We start from the raw sequence: 21,902 nt of genomic DNA, 5'->3' as shown, positions 1-21,902 counted from the left end.
CCATGTACAGAACAGATTTATGACCTATATTAACAATGATAATCCTGTGTCACAGTTCCTCTGAAACGCGAAGTTGTGGATCAGTCATTTCAAATCCATTATCATCCCCAAATGGTTGTCCAGTGATGTCTAATCTCAATCAATAGCCAGTAATGAACCACAGCCGTTAATCCTATTTGCATGTTTGTACAAAGCATCATTTTAAAGCTGCATATTCACATGCACAGAGAGTTCAGTGAGTGCATAGAGATTTCACAGCCCATGGAAAGTTCTGCACTGGGATTTGAACAGTTTCGAGACACCTGGAAGAGTATTTAACTCACACTGTGTAATGATCTCAACAGTGAAGCCCAAGAAAACACACAGGACAGGGCACTAGCCAAGTGTTTGTATTTTGCGCAATTGATGATTTTACTGAGCTATGCCCTGGGCATATGAACATAACCAAAGGCAGGGAATTAGTTAGTGGAGACAGTGACTGATAACAATTTGAAGTCTGAGAGTGGAGGAGGAGTGCAAACGCTGAACATGAACAGAATCCAGGGTCGGTACAAGAGAAAGCAGCATACCAAAAGTAATATAATCTTCCATTCTTTCATACAAAGGCTTTGTATGAAAACTGAATTTCCATTCATGAGGCTATGCAATCTAACACCTGATTGCTCAAGAAGGAGGAAAAACAAAAACCCCAAACCTCAATCCCAACAACTCTCAAAGCTGATCTAAAGTGTGGACCCATATACTGTGGCCTTCTTTCTGTTCCCCATTCATTTTATACACACACTACTCAAATGCAAAGAATACAGTTACAACAAGCTAAGAACGTGGTTCCACATCCATGTCCTTCAATGGTCAAACAAGTCCTGACGCTCATTCACAGTTAGTCAACTCCCCCGCTACTTGTGCCACTGCAACTCTTTTGTACCTGAAGTTACCCAAATTACTGCAGTGATACAGCTTGAGGGAACATACATAAATACCACAAATAAATGACAACTGTACAATTCATATCTGGAGTTTGTACTCAAGACAAATTTTCCTTACTTCAACCATTAAACCTTATCACATGCTACTGATGATTTTGAAGTAATTCGCAACTGAAAGCAGTAATGTAAGATCTAGTCCTTGAAACAAGATTCATGCCAGGAAATCCCAAATCTCCATGAACTGATCCCAAAACATACTACCCAAGGGTTAGGGCATAAATTCCACATGGTTTACTAAAAAAACCCCATATTAAATACAAAAGAAACACATTAGGAAATGCTGCAGATATACAATGGAATTAAATAGTGTCCAGGACTAAAACAGCCATATTTAAATCCTTGCAAGGACGAATCTTGTATATTTGAGCTAAAGTCTCTAATTAAAGGTAACGCATCACCAACCAGTAAGCACTCATCATTCCGACGTCTACTGAATTGTACTGGTTAGATCATTTTTCGCAAGATGAAATAAATGAAGGACACTGATGCTACTGTATGAAAGGGAAGGTCCTGACTTCAAATGTGACAAACGGGTAATCAAGTTTTTCCTCCATCTATTTCAGAATGCTATTTTTCCTCCTGGCTAGACCATTGTGACTAGGATGAAGTTTCACATTGCGTTCCTCAGCCACGCATTCCCCTCGTTAGCACTATATTAGCAGAAAATTAATCCTGCAGAAAAAATGGAAATGAAGTTTCCTGGCCGTTGAGTTCTCCAAGCCAGCTCACTGTGCAGCAGAGCTGTCCAAGTCCAGGGACTGGAAGCGAGTGGCTGGATACAGACCGAGGAGGAAAGGCTCAGGATCATTCCCTTCCACAGCAGCTAGCCATAGCACTGGCACAGGCATAGCAAAAACCTGCAGCATCAGGCAACACAGGGATTTGAACCTCTGCCTAAATGCTTCAAGCCAGAAATGTAACCGAATAAGTCAGTCATACTGATAAAAAGCCCCCCCCTTCTAAAAGCTTTTTTAAAAATATCAAAGTGATATTTCTATAAAACCTAAGCCTCCTACCTTGAAAAGAGACATTTCAGTGCAATTAAATTTTTGTAAACATTCTAAATATTTGGGGTTTATTTCCAATTCAAATATCTTAGACATTGCCTCAATTGAATTGCCATTCTCTAGTCAACTCTAACACTAATGTTTGTTATTTTAACAGCTACACTTTAGGAAACGCACATTTTAACAATATAACAAACATGGATATCTCCTTAGCTACTCCACTAGAACCCTTGCAGCAGACTTTAGGGAAAAAAAACAATTGCCTTTATTGCACAGAAGAAAACAATAATGAACCAAGAATGTTAAAGGCATCAAGATTATAATTGCACACAAAGAAACATAACACAAGAGATTCTATTAAGAGAGATGTTTTGACGTGCATAACAACTCTGAATAGAATGAGAGTGACACGTTCAGCAGAAACGCAGGATCAGACCAGCGAAACTGAGACCAACCCAAGCGAGGAGGCAGCTAGCTCTCTGCAGTTCCAACTCCCCATCCTCAAATAGGGATGCTGATGAAGCTAGAAGAAAACCGCAACTACTCCAAATCTGAAGCCACCGCAGCGAACACCACCTTTTCTCACAACCTAAATAACTGAATTGAAGATCCACAAAACTGCATTGCTTCTGGTGACTCCCAGGCAGCAGCTGTACCACGACCAGCAGAAACTGAAAGTCAGGATGATGCGTAGGAAAAAAACCCCAAGAACTCCTTGAAGAGCAGGCAAATTTCTGCAAAACTTTCACAGAACATATTCATGGCTTCACTGAAGCTGAACTAATAGGTTTAGAAGTATACCATTTTACTGGTACTCTATAAAGAGATTTCAACTGCACATTCCTCCTCCCTTTCTCTACCAAAGTGGTTATCATATAGAAATTATTTTCTTTCTTTCAAATAAACACCAAATCTAATTACCCACACAGCTGATCAGAAAGTTTCCTCTTTATTTCTTAAGAGTCAAAACAATCACATCAAAATATTACTGAATTTGAATAACTAAATAAACTTTTGTCATAAAGAGAATTATTAAACTTGACACCTGTTTTGTGAAACTGGTAATCGCTATGCCTTCTCAACCAATATGATTAGATTGGTTTAATGCTCCCAATATTAAATATGGCTGTTTTCAGGTCTAAAATTCAGATAATGAGAGAATGTAGAACACAAGACAATCATTTAAGAATAATGAGATTATTTCTATGTAAGCAAAGCATTCAGTACATTTGAAAACTATTCACCTTACAGACAAGCATAAAATGTAAGTGACATATTATAAAGATAAGATAGCTAAATAATAATTTAAATAATACTATACAAAGACTAGCTATCTTTTTATTCCTGTTAGGAGTTCAAATGTATCCAAGGTCAAATGCTGCATACTGTGGGTATGAAGACTGAGGTCTTTTTGAAAGAGGCTTTAAAGAGATGTTTCCTGTTTGTGATGGAGGGGCAACAAATTAATCAGTAAAAATGGCATTAGTTCATCTGAAAAAAAAAAAAAAAAAAAGAAAAAAGATAGCAAATGAACAAGGTAAAGATTAGACAAAAGAAACCACAGAAAGTCTGTAAGAACTCCCTAAGAAATTCTGAGTTTGAATTAAATTGTTTGATTTGACCAAAATGAAATCCGCTATTATCATATTAAAACTGTTTCAAAACCAAAACTAGACTGTTGACATACCAATCCTTTGGCACCCCCTCTCACATTCTCAGGGAAAATTCTTTGAAAAAGCGTGCCCAAGGATTCAATTTTATTTGAACGAACGTGTGTGTTCGTGTGTGTAAGACTGGCCACACTCTTAACATCTAAGAAGAAAAAAAAACTTGGTAATTATATATTTGCTACATAGAAAAGTATAGAAATATAATCCAATAAAATATACTACATAATTAAAAATAATTAGTAAAATCAAGGGGTATTGCTTTGTGAAGGAAATGCAATCCTTCCTCAAACCTATAGGTGTACGAATTAACAACTTGTTTCAGGAGAAAGTTAGAGAAATGAGGGTTTCGTGTTATCACCGTTTCTGTTTTTCAAGCGGCTGACATTTCTGGCCAGCGGCCTGTGGGCTGAGTCCTTCCCTCTGGCCCCTCGTCTCCTCCTTAGGAGTAAACCAGCTATGGGGCTTCACTCGGCACCAGCAGCTGAGTGACTGCCGGAGCTGCAACTGCTCCGAGCGGAGCAAGCTGGAGGGACGTGCTGCTTCTGGTGTGACAGCGGGCTAAGGGGTGGTGGGGACTGGGTGTCCTCCAGCAAGCACAAGGAGCTGGTCAGGGGTTGACATCACTGATGTTCCTCTGGGTATTTCTCCAGGTGTTTCGTAAGTCTGAGTAATGTCCCTTTGAAGCGGATTGCCTCGAACTCTTTTCTTTGCCCTCTTATGTACGCTTTAACTGTCTTTCCTAGCACAGTCTGCTCTCACTGAAAGGAAACTGCCACGCAGATAGTCTGAACTCCGGGGAAACTCAGGAAAAACATGTAATTTGGTAGCTTGCTTGGAAGCAGGCATACACTCATATAAATGCCCTGTGAAACAGGATTTACATTTCAGAAGCACATTCCTTTCTCCCTCCACCAAGACAAAGAGAAATGAAGTTTCTCATTACGTATCCACACAAAAGAAGACTAACATACAGGAGACCAAACACATACAAACCAATGAAGAAACCAACTACACTTTTCACAATGTTTACAAGTGCAGCTCCTTAGCAATACACAAGAAACAAAAAAGAGAAAAAACAGTTGGTGTAAGCATCCTATCATCAATTTCTAAAATGCAAGAGACCTTACTTCGTTTCAGTTAAAAAATGCCTTAAAGGCTACAGCAAAGCACTTAAAACACCACAACCAGACTCCAGACACCTTTTAACCAGTTCCCACCGTGCAAGAGCTTTTTAAAAATCGGAGCCATGCATGCTAACCAGCAGAAAATACCTAACAAGACAATCAACAAAATGGCTGTGATATAAAATCTTTCGTCTTCAAAATAATGTCATGGTTTATCTTAAATATTGGAAAGGTTTCCTACTATTTAACAGTTTTGCACAAAAACTTCAATAGGTTTTCAATCACTGGTTTTGAAATTCAGTAAGTGTGTAAAGCCACCTGTGAAACTAACTGCAGAGCAGTTTCATCAAAGGGCAGCATTTTATTACAATGTATTTTCTTCCTGTAATTATTTCAAATATACATTTGAATTGCTCAATAGGAGCACTGCTTCTTCTGTCAGCCAGTTTCCTCCCTTTCCTCTCTCCAACTGTCATCAGCATTTCTCTCTCCTGCTGTTTGCTGAATTATTGTAATGGAGATATTATTAGTGAGTCACTCTAACTTTGAGTGGTCAATATTTCCACCAACCCAGAAATAGAAGCCAAAGGTAGTTTTTCATTAAAGCATGGTCATTCTGGATGAAAAGTGAAGCCTGTTCAGTAACCACACTATGGAACTGCAGACTGTTTGCTTTTTAAAATCAATATAATGATAGACTCTTAAGGTTCCTGACATAAAAGAAAGAAGTTGCATTTTGTCCTGCAAAGTATTTCTATTTAGAAGAGCTTTCAAGGACAGTTCTGGTAACTTTAGGATATATTTAAAAATAGAAAAAGTGATGCAAAGTCCAAACAAATTTCTACAACTAAAGCAGCTATGACTCAGCTTCAAAATGCATGCAATAGTAACTTTTGTCTTCCTATTGATGTGGAAAACTACTTCTTTAAAGCAGAGATAGCATCCTTGCAGAACACTAACGGTCTCATTATTAATGTTGCTGAAGTCAAACGTTCCAGATGGCCCGTGGTCTGCCGATACAACCATCTCAAAGACGGAAGATCAGAAGGACTGGGGTAAAGGAGACACCTGATGATTTGGCAACGAAGAAAATCTCCAGAAGCTTGCACATCTGCTGGGTACCCTGGCCTCTGTCAGAAAACGCTTCTCAGCATGGCAGGAGTAGCAGAAAAAAAGGCAACTTCTGCACAATAAACCAGGATCTAAACGTGTAGCAAAGGTACAATTATTATCATCCCCTATTTTCCAAAAGCACATTGCAGAACTGATCTCTCTAAAGAAAAATAAAATTATACACAAACATTGCTTTTTCTTAAACTAGACACTCACCAATAGTTAACACAGCCCTCTGAAATGACATAAAACATATTATATATATATATATATACACACACATCCCAGAAACCCACAGAGAATAACCAACAGTTACACGTGCCAGAAGAGATTAGTATGGGTAGAAACATTTGGCTTGTGGGAGTGGGTGGAAGGGGAAAAATTTTAATCAAATCCATTACCTGGTTATTGATTTCTCTTTGCCAGACTGATCCTGTAGAATACTTATAAAGCCTTTGACATTGAGACGTTTGGCCAAAGATATTGGATTAGACTAAGCAAAAGCTGAGCTTCTCATGTAATCTCTCATATTTCATTTATATGTGATTTATTCCTTTGTCCAGCAGAAGCTTTTTATTGAAAAAAATAATGAGATTGAGAATCCCAAAGGAAATCTAATGCCCACCCACTCAAACATGTTTGTGAAGTAAAAATAGTAGTCTTTGTAGGCCTGAGAGAGAATGGTGTTATGTGAAGATTGTTTCCTTCTATAAAAAGTATGAAGCTTGCCAAAGATTTTGAAATAAACAAAGCTACTTTTGAAATTAAAATTTTGCTATGCTTGAAAACACCAAGTACACCATTAATACTGTACACTGGGGAACTGACTGAAAGACTTCTGAAATAGTTTGTTCTTTGCAGAATAAATTAATGCAACTTTTTTCCTTTCGACTTCCTGTATTAGCTCAGTTTGATAAAACATCTTAACAAATGTCTAGTCTGCTAATATGATGTTACATAAAGCCAGTTAGATGACTGAAAATTAATCATGTCACTCAAAAGAAGTTTCTAACCATTGTCAAATTTAATATGTAATCTGGTAACTGAAGGCTTTGTTGAACTATACAAGAATCCAAGATTCTCTAAGAAATTAAATCATTATGCCTTTTCAATACAAATGCTGTTCAAAAAAACTAAGTAAAATGTAGCAGACTATCTTGCATTTCTTTAATAGCTATCAATAGTAATAAAAGGATAAATAAAAAACATCTGTTTCTGCAGTGAACCCTGAATTAGGTTTTAAAGTCTCGATTTCAAGGCACAAAGCAGAATAATTCTATTCCACTGATAGCCAACAGAGACCTTTGTGATTAACATGAGTCTTACGACTCTTTCTTATGTTAATGCTTAAAGCGGAGTTAGTGGCTTTTAAGTCTCAGCCTTGTTTAGTGTATAATGTGGAACTCAGCATTTCTGACTCAAAAACTAGCAGACAAAGTCTTCTGAAGCTCACTGTTTATGGACCAGTTATTAACAGTAATCTCCCAGATCCTTTCACTGAGAGGACTGTAAGTCTGGTTGGCTCAGTGGCCAGATAGAAAGGGTGAATGCTGACATTTTTCTTCCTCCTCCTCCCTGGCTCTCAGATGTACACAGCAGCTTGCCTGACCAGTCTTACTCTTCATTTGCACACAGAGCTTCCTCTTATCAATGACCCCTGTGAAACCTCCTGGGGCAGCGAGGTCCCTTCCTCCCTCACATGCATCGGCGGGCCATGGGCCTTGAGTATTGTTGCCTACAAAGGCTAGTTTTGCCTTGTTTCAGCTCCTTACTCTCAGGCTGCAAGATGCAATTAATGGTACTCCAGAATTTATAGAATGATTGATCATGAAACCATCTCAGCTTTTTTCCAAGATTTCTGTATAGAAACCTCTGTTGTCCACAATGAATCCAGCAGTTCCCTGAATGGGCAGAACGCATCTCTGGGATGTGTTGCGCTTGCTGCACATCTGCAGGGCACCTGGGCAGCATGTGCTCTGTACTCCTGACTCGTCTGGAAGAAGTTGACAAACTGGAAGCGTATTGCAGAGCAATACGGTGCCTACACCGTGAATTATCTGGGAGGCCCAGGGCCTGCATAGACAAGTTTGGGATTGGGCAGTAATCCCATGAAAACACACACAACTCTCTAACGCCACTGGAAAAACAATCTGGAGCCCAACAAACAGGAGGGTACCTGAGCACATCACAGCTGAAACTTTTCCATAATGGAATCTGAAACGCTCCCTGATGGAGCCGAATTCTCAGCCTGTTCCTTCCTTGACATCTCAAAGAACTTCCTTTGGTCCTGAGTGGGTTAACATGTATGGTGTTACCTTAGCGTGACTGTTAACCCAGCCTGGGCAGTGGCTCTAAGTGATGGGTGGTAACAAACCCCAACATTTTAAAATCACTGGCTTCAAACCTTTCTTCCCTTCTTCCTGTTGGCAGATTTTCTGAAGAGCCCCAAAAGTGTATGTGAAGGACTCTAATTAGAAAGAGCCTCCAGTAGCATAGTCAAATCATCCAACTTAAAGTTAAATTACAGCTTACATACAGACAAATGCTGCTGTATTTAACTAAAACTAACCAACATTAGCTTGTAGCAACATTTTGTAGATCCTGGAATCATAACTTAAGCAGTAACTGTTTGATCTGGAAGTCTCCCTAGTTTCACCAAATAACTATAGCATGAATACTTGAAAGTCAGTACATTAAACAAAATGTCATAATAGATAATTCCTGTTTCTTTTCATAGAAATAAAAATAAATCTGAGACTGGCATTAGGAATTATAAAAGTATGAGGAGGAGTATATTTGATGTCAGTAGAATTTTTTTAATTATCCTGTTATTGTGACTAAAGAACCTAGTCACTCAATATGTCATCAAATGCTTTTCATTTGCTGAGGCTTCATGGGACATGTACAGTTCTAGTTATTTTAAAAATACTATTTGCAATATGTAACCAAAAAGAAAGCAGCCATTTATTTTTAGTGTCAGATTGTCTGTTTGACTCTCTTCGTACCTTGTTGATGTTTCTCACCACACACTGATATATGAGAATATTATAATTGGCAAGAAGATTGGTGTGGATCAACGCATCGGCACCTACCAGTAATGGGACCCTCCTCCCCAGTTCAGTCTGTAGGGGCCAAGAGCTGTAGAGGTGGGGGACGAAAAAAGCAGCATGCTCCCTGCTTGTAATTCACCTTGATAAAGCACTACGGGCTCTCAAACTACAAAAGTGTGTCCACTGTGAAATTCTGAAATTGTACATGTACCTGCCAAGCTGTCAAGTCTGATTTCTGCTCCTCAACATTTCCCTCCTTCTCCAAGCACAAGTCCTCTGAGATGCAGTGAGCAACGAGCAGTGTCAGATTCTGCCTGTTACCTCTGAACAACTGAGCATGGCTGGCTTGAAATCTGGCCTGCCTCTCCTTTCTGTGAATGCCTTCCCTCCTGAATTTTGCCCCTCTCTCCCATCACTCCTCAGAGGTTTCTCTCCACACCCTCCCTCCGTTCCTCGATTACTGTTCTGCTGGGCTTTGCAGCCTATCCTTTTTTCACATTGAAATTCATCTCTGGATAGTCTCTTCACAAGCCCGAATGATGACGTGATTAAAAAAAACAAAAAATCATGTGAAAAATAAAATCAGGGACTTACTTGAGCAAGAATTCATTTCAGTTTCTCAGTTTATTCTGACTTCAATTCTGCTCAGGCATTTACTTTTTTAAACCTTAAAAGTTTTTGCACGATGAGGAAATAATTTCCACTAACAGAGTCTTACTTTCACAATTTCATATTTATCAGTCACTGCTCTTTAAAACTTTGAGAAAATATCACTATCCTGGCCCCTTTCTCTCTCTCAGGATTGTTAGCAACACTTTGGACTTACTCGAGAGGCCACCACAGTGCTCAGTCACCCACAGCACTGCAGATTTTAAGCCTGGAAGAGGTTCTGAGCATCCAACTGGATTTTCCAAATTGTATCCTGTGTTCCCCATCTCAAGCCTTAAATTTCCACTAGACACAGGGCATAGCTAAGGTCAAGAGCAGACTTCGCAGCTTTTGGCTGCTTATGTGTTGGCCAACATAAGTTCAGCAGTGATTTTGTGCTGCTCAGCTTTACGCAGCTGGAAGAGACCCTGGTTTTAGAGACAGGTGCTTCGAGCTTTCTGCAGACCAATTGTTCATAAATGTTTCATTGCTGACTACCCATAACCCCCCAGTCACTCACAGAGCATCAAAATCACTGCCTCTCCACAGCCTGCCCTGATGTGCTACAGAATTCCCCTAAAAGCTTCTTGTGTGAATTCAAGCCCACCTGGAGTTGCTATTCCCTCCCCAACCCATTCAACCACTCTCCAAGTCCTCTCATCCACCCTCAATATATTTTGCTAATTACTTCTGCACCCTCTCTCTACAAGGCTGTCTTTCTCGTCTATCCGTGTATAGATTTTCATCAGGGTAACATCACCTCCTTCAGCTTTGAGATACACAACCTAGAGCTGCTTCTGTTCTTTCAGAATATGGATTGTTCTTTTAGCCCAACACCTCATCTCTCTCTTGCATCCCCTCACTGGCACCTTTTTCTATGATATCAAACATTAACTACCTTTATTTTCAAGATGCTTGATGCATGAATGTACTTACCCTATTTTTTTTTTTCCCTAATTACTGAGGAGACAATACCCACCTCCAGTTTCCCAACAGCGACAGAACTTAAACAAAATCCACACAGTTCAAGATAACTGCTGTGGTATTTTTTGGTATAATAAACAAATTGATAAAAGTTTTTATTTCTTTCCTTAGAAACTGTGAGAGTTGAAATAGCAACAGAAAGAATACAAGCAATTCTGCTTCTGTCTCAGGTGAACAGGACATTAGAAAGGAGTTGACAATTTGACAATTTTCAGTGCAAGCTTTAAATAGTTTTAAGAACCTACAGTTTGTGCTTCTTTTCAATTCAAAAATTCATGGTATTCCACAGACTCAAACAATGTTTGCATGAAAAGGGCTACAAACATTTTAAAATAGTTGACTTGATTAATATTTATGAATATATTAAGGACTGTACATATTATACTAGCACACATGCGGAGCAAGAATATAGTATTTTACTGTTCACTGGGATTTTATCGGACATTAACAAACACCTCTGCTATGCTGCACAGCTTGATTCTTTAGCCACCCAGGAAGGTTAGTAATAAAGATTAATAAATCTAGTACATGCCCTGAAATATCTTAGTGTAATTAGAGTATGATTCTTAAAGGTGCAGCATTAACATCCTCAGCTTATTCTGGAAACTGTCAGAAGATGCAGACTTTTATTTGCTATTCCAAACATTCAGGCCACCTGGTATCCACAGGTACACTACTCAGCTCTTCTCCAGCTATCCAGATTTTTAACATGAAGTGCGTGGGGATGACTGTGGCAAGAGTCATTCTGACTCCCTCAGTCCTACACACATAAAACATAAGTTGGAAAATATTCCTAAATTTTTCAACAGTGACAGGAACTTGCAACAGCTAATTCATCTGCAAAGCACTATTCAGCCAGACTGGAGTAAAAATAGTGTTTGTTTTTGAAGTTTGACCAGTTGTCACTTGAGCTTCAAAAAGGAAGCACTGTTCTCCTCCTTCCTTCCAGCTGCTGTACTCTGTAGATGACAGGACCTGTTTGAAGTTTTACTTTTATTTAAAAAGCTTAAGGCAAAATTCTACTCTCAGATCTGCAGAGAGCATCACAACAGAGATGTTCTGCTCTCCTCACATGCACAGAGCTAGTCTGCTCCCCTTCATCTATTGTCCTGGGAGCCACTGCCATGCAGGTAAAACACATGGGGGACTAAGACCCTTTGTACCAACTGAAGAGCACTGGGCACAGTGCAAAAAATGGTACGCCACCAGACTCCGGAGCTTCGGCAAACCACACGCTCTCACCTCACTCTACTTTGCTCAGATGTGAAGGAGATATGGTTTTAAGCAAAAACAATCGTGCAACAAAGCATGTTGTCAGTGAGGGGGAAAATGAGACTCCTCCACCCCTCCATCCAACAACTCTTAGAAACTCAGTGGCCTTTGCCCCTAAGACTCCATGGCATTACAATACTCAAGGATATTGTTGTACATCAGTACTGGGAAAGATTCAAATGACAATCCTCATCACTGTTATGTGTTAATCAGCGGGCAAGGTCCAGAGCCTAAACCATACCTTTACCTTTTTATTGTATACAGGTAAGTTCTACTACCAACCCACATTCTCTCATTGCTCTTGGAGAAGCTGAGGATATATAAATCCAACAGCACCTTTAGCTTGAAGATTATAAATCTTCACAGCTACCAGCAAGACTTGCAACTTTACCTCTATTTACACAGTGGTGGCACAAAGATAACCATGAGAAAGACCCTTGTTCAAGTAATAGTACACTGTGAACATGTAACAATGGATTTCTGGGATTCTAAGTCATTTGTATATGCAGAAACACCAGTTAAATTCACATCATAGCTTTAGATTTGTTTCTCCTCAAATTATTAGTGCACTCAGTGTCAGTGTGTGGATTATTCTCATGCTGTCCACAGATGACTTGAAAGGGGACTTGTGTGTGTGACTGCACATGCACGTGCGTCCTGTGGCTACAGATAGAATATTTCTCAGACCAGAGGTGGAGGTTGTTCTAAACCTGATTTAACAGATGGAGAAAAGAAACATAGAGGAGAAATGATCTAACAGGAAAGCATGTAGGAGCGTGGGAGTTCCACCCAGATTTCTGGATCACAATTTAATATTTTCCTTTTCAGCTTTTGGATGAACATAATTTTAAATCTTTAAAACAGGAACAAAACTAGAGGCTATCTACATTTGATTCCAGAAAAATTCTGTGAGAACTTTCAATTTTTATTTAACTGTTTTTACTTCCAGAACACCTGATATATAGAAGTCCCCTACTTAAAGAAAAAAAAGTATGATTAAATGTATTCTGTCACATTATATATATATTTTATCCAATAACAGAACACAATATTTTAACAGCCTGCTTTTGAATCACTCCAGAGCATTCAGCAGGAGTCAATTTATACTGCAAGAGAATAATGATGTACCTCAACTCATTTTAATTTCAATAATTGAATGAGAAATAGGAAAGCCTATTGAAAGGACTGTATTCTGGTCAAAGACTAATGAGAAAATAGTTTTGAGTCTCTGAGTCAGTGGGTGTCATGGTAACAATGTATTATCGAAATCTGATTAGCATGCCCAGCAGCTTTATAAATGATAACATGCTCTTCTAATTGTATTTCCCTTTCTTTCCCTGTGATGAGTTTTATATTCATAACAGGTAAGAGGTAAGGCAGCATCCTGTTTATCTGCAAGTTAGACTTAGGATGTCCAGCATGCTCACAAACTCTGTGCAACCTGTCATTCAGTAATAGAGAAATTTTCCTGCCATCTTAAAATAAGAAGCTGAGCCCTCCATTTCTCTCCTCCTGTATTATGTGTAATTATTTAAGTCAAATATTAGTCTCTTCTTTTAAATATATAAAATTATTTCTGAGGATATACCCATGAAAAAGCAAACATTGTGAAACACATGCATCTTAAGAAAAAGCCTATGTTTCATAGGAGAAAGAGATGCAAGAAAAGAGTAAATGCATGTTTAATTCATCCTGGAAAGCATGACACCATGTTCTCGAGGTTTTGAAAACAGGGAGGGGATTTTCTTGTGTTTCGGGGATTGTGTGTGCATTTGCTAACTCATTACAATCCCAGAAATCAGGAGGAACCATGAAATTAAATAGGATCATTTTCCTTCTCATGAAGGAAAGAGCTAATATTGCTTCATAAAATAAATACAATGAAAATACAAGGTTGGAGGTTTAATAATGCTCTTTTTATAAGTGAACCTCAGGTGAGTAGCCTGGCAGACCTTTATTATATTAACAGTAAAGAACTCTATTACAACTGCAGCCTCACAAAGCTGATGCAAAATCATTTTAACATATAGAGGCTCAGTTTTAACAAATGGAAATCTTTTTTTTTTTGAGAGAGAGAGAGTAAAATGGCATTCTATTTTTCAACAGAATGACCAAGAAATCTACTTCATGTTTGGCCTATTTCCATGACCCTTGTAACCTAAATATTTCTTTCTTATTTTCTATGTTCACTTTCATTTATTAATTCAGCTTCAAATCTGTATAAAGAGAAAGGAGGAAAGCTCATATTCTTATTCTCTAGGTAAACTTAAATACTCTTAGTCATATGACAAATAATGCCTAATACAAGAAATCAACTTTTCTGTATTATTAATAATAGAACTGTGTTTGTTATAGTGCATGAACACGGAGAAAATTAATACAGTGAGACTTAAAAAGCTTATTACTCCTTGTTACGTGCACTGGCACGTGGACAAAATTTAAGATGTACAAAATACTAAAAGCAATCACTCTTAAGTCAACACACTGAAAGCCAGAGGAACATTTATCTACACGTTTGGAAATTCAGCAGAGCGCGCAGGGTTACACTGAGAATAGAAAGTCATCAAAGCAGGCCAGTGAACAAAGAAAGAGCAAACAAGTACTCCCCAGAAGGGATTAGTGCTCCTTCAGGGGACTGTTTGCACTAACCTTGGATGGAAGCAGCAGCCCGAAAGCCAATCAGTGTGACCTTCACCTGTCATGATGATGTTCCCATCAGGTAAAGCCCACATTTTCCAGAGGTGGTCATTGCTGCCAGTGACTATGATGTCTTTTCGGGGATGTAAAGCCAAGCTACAACAGAAAAAAAAGGCAGATTATATTCTGTATCAATTCAATTTTGCGTGAAAAACACAGTAGTGAGATTCATTTAACTCAGGGCAACAGCTACAGAGGACTCTGATTCTGGAGGGACTGAACAAGCAGTGATGCTTTCTATGCTCATAAGAATTTAAAATATATGCTATGGAGATGAGTATCTGCTACTACTGAAGAAAACAACAAAACATGACTGACTTCTGTGAAACCAGAATTGTTTTCACACTCTCTTGAAGTTCCAGTTGATTAAAACACTCAAATATGTTTTAAAATACTTTGTTAGATTATGTTCTTACAAACACGCAACAGGGTAACATATGAACAAGCAGGCTTGTCAGCCTGCTGCTGATGGCCAAAGGGAAAAAGGACAAAAGGACTCTCTGCCTTTTTTTTTTTTTAAAAAAAACTGTGCCCACAGGTCTAACGTCTCCTACCACTGAGAAATAACTCAAATGATAATTACAGTCCAGGACTGTAGTAGGCTACAGTCTTTGCCATTACTTTAGCACCTATTCACTGGGACTAGGTCAGAAAATCCATTTCAATTCTATACTCAAAATGTGTTACATGTTTTCAGTTTTTATTATGTAGCACACTGGGATGTAATGGAAATCATACACTTATCACACCCCTATCCTGAAAACTCGGTTTATTTTTGATTTGGCAACTGCAGTGCAGCTTAAAATGGATCCAGGGAAGAAAATAAATCTGTTGGAAAGATAACAAGTAGTGTATTTCATATGGCTTTGGTTATTTGATTTAAATTATTGTAATGCTTCACTATTTGTTGAACATCAAAAAGTATCTAGGAGTTGACTTAAGTCCCAGGAGTAGATTATTTAAATAGATTAAATCTGGAGTTCAGAATCAAAATGCAAAGATGGGGAGAGGAATCAGAACCTGCGTGTGCACCTATTTCAGTTGTGCATCAGAGCCGACAGTTTGCAGAGAAAAATGCTTATTAAAACAGAATCAGAGTAGAGAGAGACTATGCTAAGCAGCAAATGGGAAGAACAGAGAGGTCTTAGAAGGCTCACTACTATAAAAATCTCTTTTTTTCCTGCACTCAAATTATTTCATAAAATTCCTAAACCAGAACCACAGCTTTTACTATATTGGGAAAAATAATTCCCTTTATCAAATCCATCCTAAACCCGTATTTATGTCAACTAGATTTTCATCAGAAAACACAACTATTCCTGCAGTTTAAGGCACAGACTAGGAAGATTCCTACAGATTCATCAGTTGAACTCACCTGCTTGACCAAGGAGCCTGTTTTCTAGTTTCTCAGAAAAAAAAATGTTTTCTATCTTTGCCTAAAGAAGAGAAACTTCCTTTGCATTTACAGGGAGAACAGAGAAGGAGGGAATGATGCTATTTAAATTCTCCAGAGATGCACAGAGAGCAATCATATCACTTAGATTGGCCACAACAGATATCTAGAAGAGCAAGGAGGGAACAAAGATAAAAGGAGAGAATTAAAGGCTGAAAAAAGGCACGCCAGAGGCCTGCAAATTACAGGACAAGAACAACTCTCTCAGAATCCCTCTACTATCGGAGACCTCTGACACACCAAAAATCCCATTGCTGTTTTCTGCAGCATGCATAGGCACGTACCATGGGTATTCTGGGGACTGCTAAAAAGGAGACCAGCTTCACAGAAAAATGAGTGGGCTAGTAACTATAAAGATAAATCCATCAGGGCTGCTACACACACTCTTCTCTCAGCCTCTAAAACAGAGGACCTTCCTCACCGGCATGCACCTGCCCGTGCATCACACAGAAGCGAGCCCAGCGCAGCAGTATACTTTACTTGCTGGCAACAAGGTCCTAAGCTCCTCTGGATGTAGCAAGGGAATGGCACAGGAAAAAGGAACAGAAGTGGATTCAGGAAAACTAGAGAGGGAGAAGAGGATGCCTGCTGCAGAACCACTGACAGCACGTGCTACTGCAGGAAGCTTAATCACCTATTCAGGCCTGCCTATGATGCAGTTAACAGACTTTATGATGCAGGTAACAACTTTATCGTTGTGTTATTTGGAGAAAAGAAACGAGCAAACAGTGCCGTATGGATACAGCTTACATTGTTCTCTTCATCTATTTCAGATACTTAAGATACCATCCAGTTTTCCCCTCCAGATATTTCTGCTATTAGTTGAGTGCATGCCTGTTGTGAAGACTTTCCATCAGTTGCCTCTCTTACATTCTTCCTAAATATCTGCCTTCTCAGTTCCCAAGATGTGTTACATAGCCTAACTTAAATCGCCTTTCACTCAAAGAAAAATTAATCTACTGGCTTCCTCCAGATCCTGACTCGCTTTCTGAACAGTCCTTACCCACTGGCTTGGCTGCAGCTGCCTGCGGATGAGAGCTGTGCTGTTGTTCATCCTGCCTCATCCTGCCTCTGGAACATTTTTCCTGTCCTTAACCCTCCCAACACACTTCCAGTCCAACTTTTGAAATGTCTGAACTTCTTCAGTGACTAGACGATCCTAAAGAGCTTTGAGACAATCCATAAAGTGAATTTCATATGGAAGAAAATATCTTGCCATCAGTATGAAGCCCGCAAGTTTATTCTTCACAGGCTTTTCTTCTAATTGCAGAGCCCTTGTAAAATGCTGCTGCTGTCCAATGTTTTTTTTTTCTCCATGCCATTTTCACAAGGCACACAGTGAACCCTATTTAATTAACAGCAAATTTGTGACATAACCACTGTTGAGCTGCTTCTGAGAAAGGGAAGCCCGTTCATCCAAAAGGCGTTCTATATGCAACATTAATTAGGCACCCTTGTCTTCATTTCTGGCAATCCAGCATTGTATAGATTTTTGCTTCATCTCTGTTCACAGGGTCTAATTATTTCCAGCACAGAAGACTTTGGGTAGATTGGAATGGAAATCAATAATGGAACATGTGTGATAGGAACATTAGTTTTCTCCTCCTCCTCCTTTGGGATAGAAGTAGGATCAGAGGAGACTCGGCCAAGAAAAAAACAAAAAAACTCTCAGAGATTTGCTGCTGTTGAGTATATAAATACCCATGTTTACACAACTCATTCTGGCATTAGAAGACATTCTCATTTCTTCAGCGCTTGCCATGGTAGATATATAGTGCTCCCAGTAATTTGCTTTCAAAACAATCATCTATTATTTTAATTTATTTTGACTGAACCATAAATAAAAATATGATATCTTCAGATGCAAAATACTTTGTCTCAGCATGTACATTTGATCATTTCACACATATAAAATCAACCTTCAGGTTAAAAAGTGTTAAATCCAAAGCTGTCTGCGTAACCTTAACTGTGTGTTTGTTTTAATACAAACACAAACTACATTGCACTGAGGCAGGGGAGATTTCAGGTAGATGTGAAGGAAAATTTTCTGGCAATAAGGTTTCTGAAAGACTGGAACTGATAGCCATCTGCCATCATTAGCCTGTTCTTAAAGCTCTCAGCACACCTATCGCCTATTACCTAGGTAGATTCCTTCCATCATGGTTAGGAAAACGGGCTGGTTGGTGTCTTGAGGTTCCTTCAAGTCCTGAGGTAGCAACATTCCTACTGAGTCCTGGTTCATTCGATGCACAAAACCAGACAGTCTTATATGTGAAGGGCAATTATAAAACAATAAAAGCATCACCTCAAACCTCTGCTAAGGCATAACAGCAGTCAAACCCAATCACACAGATGCAGGACAGTAAGGTATACAAACCCCCCTATAATTTTAAAATCATTTTAGTGGCTAAAATATCTCACAAAATCACCACATATTCAGCCTTTTTTACTAGCTTCCTACAGATCTCAGGAGATTGTAGGAACAGGAAGAGTCCAGAAATGAAACCCTAACCTAAATAGTCTCAAAATTAGGCACTCTGAGAATGAAGAATGCAAAATTCATGACCAACTTAGTACTCTAAGTGACTTATCTAGCCTCACCCAATTGCTCTGTGGCAGAAATAAGGACAAAATCCAGTTTGCTATGGTTTGAACATATAGGAATTATACAGAAAAGTATGTTCTCAATATAGACAGCATTTAGCTGCCAAATTCTAATACAGCATTGTACTGAATTTCACTTGCGGTACGTAATTTTTAGAACTTCATGATTTGATCAAATTTATTTGCATTCCCGGATACTGGCAAAGAAGATTGTTGTTAATGCCAGTAGCTGCTTTCAGACCAGAAAGCTCTTCTGCTGCATTTCTTGCTCCAAAATATGAGAGCAGCAGAGTTCCTCCACGATTAAAAAAAAACCAAACACATTTTTCTTGGTCACAGAAACATTTTAGCTAACATTTTCTTACACAAAAGCTCAGCCTTACTCACAATACGTGGCACAGGAAATTTCAGTCTGAGCAGTTACATTTGGGTTATAAATGGCTGAAAAACTCAGTTTTATAACTGAAACTGTTGGGAAATTGCAAGTATTTCTTCCTCTACCGTCAGGCTCTCTAGGTGTGTTGGAATGGAAGAGCAGAGCGGGTGTCAAAGGCAAGGACATAACATGCACTGAATTCTAGAGGATGGCTACTGATTACAGCCTCAAACAAGAACAACAAGTATGTGCCTAAATACAAGGACATCAACAGCCCTACTGAAATCAGTGATATTGTTCACATGCATATACTTAATTATATTGCTGGACTGTGCCCTAAAAATCTGAAGAATTTGTAAAACCTGAAATACTATTCCAGTCCCCACTTTGCTGGTCACTAGCCAGTTGCCCTGAGACCCAAGACGAGTTAACTGAACCATTAGGAACAGTTTCTGTAGCAATGGAGGGGCAGATTGCACGACCTAACCACATTTTTTGACCTCCTGTGTTCACAACAGCTTTTGAGGCAATACACCCACCCCCGTCCGGTTCGGTCCCCGGTGCGGCTGCTGCGCGCGGAGGATCGGCGCTGCTTCCTCACCTCTGCCACGGCACTCCAAGGATCTCATTATAATCAAGGTCAACCTCTATAATTATGACAGGTAAAGAGGTAGAAGACCACACAAAAAACCTCAGATCAATAGAAAGGCCGATTATTACCTCACAACAGACCGAACGCGATAGCTGGCAGTCATGAAAATCCCTTCACTTTCTCTTTATGAGCAGAAAGGGAGCGACAGGAAAACGTGCCATTAATCCCTTTTTTTGCAACACCTTTTGGCATCTCTCTTATTTTCCTCCTTATCTACGTAACAGCAGTGCTGTGGGGGTGAGAATGAGAAAAAACAAAAGCAAACAGAAGCATTTTGTACAGAGTGTAAATGGGGAGGTGCTGGCAGCAGGGGGGGCTGCAGCCTCGGCTTCTGTCAGGAGAGGTGGGGGCTGTCCCGCACCGGGCACAGCCGGTTCCCGCCTGTTCACTCCAGCTCCGCAACGGGCCCACCGAGCGCTATGTCGGAGCCCATCGGCGACACTGGTGGCGGCTCTGGGAAAACATATTAAAGAAAGGCCAGAAAATGCTGGACAGAAAGGAGGACAGAACAAAAACAGTGAGAAACACCAAGTGTTTCTGACCTGAGAAGCAGGAGGAGCAGCTCCATGGTGCTGGAGCAGCTTATCGCCTGCAGCCTGCAGAGAGCCCATGCTGGAGCAGATTTTCCTGACAGGAATTGTGGCCCATGGAGAGCCCACGCTGCTGCAGACTTTTCCTGAAGGACTGCAGCCGTGGGCAGAGCCCACACGGGAGCAGGGGAAAAGTGTGAGGACGAAGGAGCAGCAGAGAGAAACTCGTGGAAGGGTTGAGGGGTCTGCAGCAAAGGAGTGAAGTGGAGCTGGAGAGCAAGGGCGGAAGGAAAGGTGCTGCTTTCATGTTTGTCTTTGTTTCTCACTACCCAAATCTGTTTTAATTGGCAATAAATGAAATTCATTTTCCCCGAGTTGAGTCTGTTTTTTTCCGTGACAGTAAGTGGTTTTTATCTCGGGCCGTGCGCTTTCTCAGCCTATTTTCTCTTCTGCCCTGCTGAGGAGGGCGAGTGAGCGAGTGGCTGGGTGGGTGTTTGGCCCTCAGCCAAGATTAACCCACCAATAAATAAAAACCAAACACATCACAAAAGCCTAATCAGTCATTTTGCCCACTACAACTTATCCTAATATGCCTGCTTTGAACAACATCTCTCTAATATAGTTATTTCTACCACCTTTTTATCTTGGCTTGAGTTATCCAGTCTCATCTGCCAGCATGCTTCAGCAATAATTATAACCCTGACGTTTAATTCAGGGTTTTATTATGCAAAGGTAGCATAACTGAAAAGCTTTGCATTCCTGTTTGAGGTCTTAAAATTTATCTTTTCATGACAAAATGGAAGAGGGAAAAATGCTTTCAAAAAGAGAAAATAAGAGCTAAAACAAATTTAAAAAGGATAAAGCAAAAAACCACACAAAGAACATAAGTAGGGGGAAATACTCATAGCATGAATCTTGTGTCTTTTGTTTCATTTATGTAAATGCCCGTCTGGAAGTCAGTGATAGATCTCACTCACCGCAATGTTTAAAAATCTCTATCCTGTCTAGTGAAATTCCTGGCTGCTTCCCAAGCTCCTATGACTCAGGATTTGGGAGGAAGAAAACTTGCTAGGGTCTCAACATACCTAAAGTTAACCTTCTAGACTGCGCAGCAGATGTTTGTACACCTTAGAAAATAATTAGAAAAATAGTCTTCTAGAAACTTAAACCCATATCTCTAAAAGGCCAAAAGACTTCATAATTTCCAGTGCTAGCTAATTTACTTATTCTATTCACCATGCACACAAAATCTTCAATCTTAGCTGGATAGCAGTAGCAAACACATTTATTCTTGTGAAGCGGAATAAATTCACACACTTTCTAACTTGCCAAAACCAGCTCTCCTCTCAACAAAAAACAACTTCAGAAAGTGAACACTCCATACAACATACAATGCCTCCACAAATAACTGTACTAAACACATCATCATAACTCACAGATATAGACACAGCTGTAGTGATAAATTAATAAAGTCCATTTTGTGATGCTCTCTCTTTGATCACTTTCTGTTTATCCACTCTGTGTGCAATTATCAAAACGCACTAATTTGTATTAGCTGAGTGTTGTAACCTACCTAGGCTTTACCGCATTAGATCTGATTATGTACATGCTGGGCCAGCCTAAAATCATTTTCTTCTTAACAACAAAGTTTGGCCCTGCATCAAATCTTAGAAAAATTTCAAAACTATCCTGTTGATCTGCATGTGTTTTATTTAGGTCTCAGTCCTTTGAAGGTA

General features: G+C 39.5%; 1 protein-coding gene across 3 annotated transcripts in view; it reads right to left on the bottom strand.

Moving 5' to 3' along the window:
* The window catches only part of SPAG16 (sperm associated antigen 16), a 419,391-nt gene that overhangs the window by 195,281 nt on the left and 202,208 nt on the right, over window positions 1-21,902 (bottom strand). For all 3 annotated transcript variants that reach the window (XM_072875058.1, XM_072875060.1, XM_072875061.1), the window contains exon 11: window positions 14,504-14,647. In XM_072875058.1, coding sequence (XP_072731159.1) covers window positions 14,504-14,647 — 144 coding nt within the window. The remainder of the gene's footprint in view (window positions 1-14,503; window positions 14,648-21,902) is intronic.

This window comes from Ciconia boyciana, chromosome 10 (genome assembly GCF_034638445.1).
Source record: "Ciconia boyciana chromosome 10, ASM3463844v1, whole genome shotgun sequence".
Taxonomy (NCBI): Eukaryota; Metazoa; Chordata; class Aves; order Ciconiiformes; family Ciconiidae; genus Ciconia; species Ciconia boyciana.
Note: the sequence above shows the minus strand (reverse complement) of the source record. Positions and strands in the feature narration are given on the sequence as shown.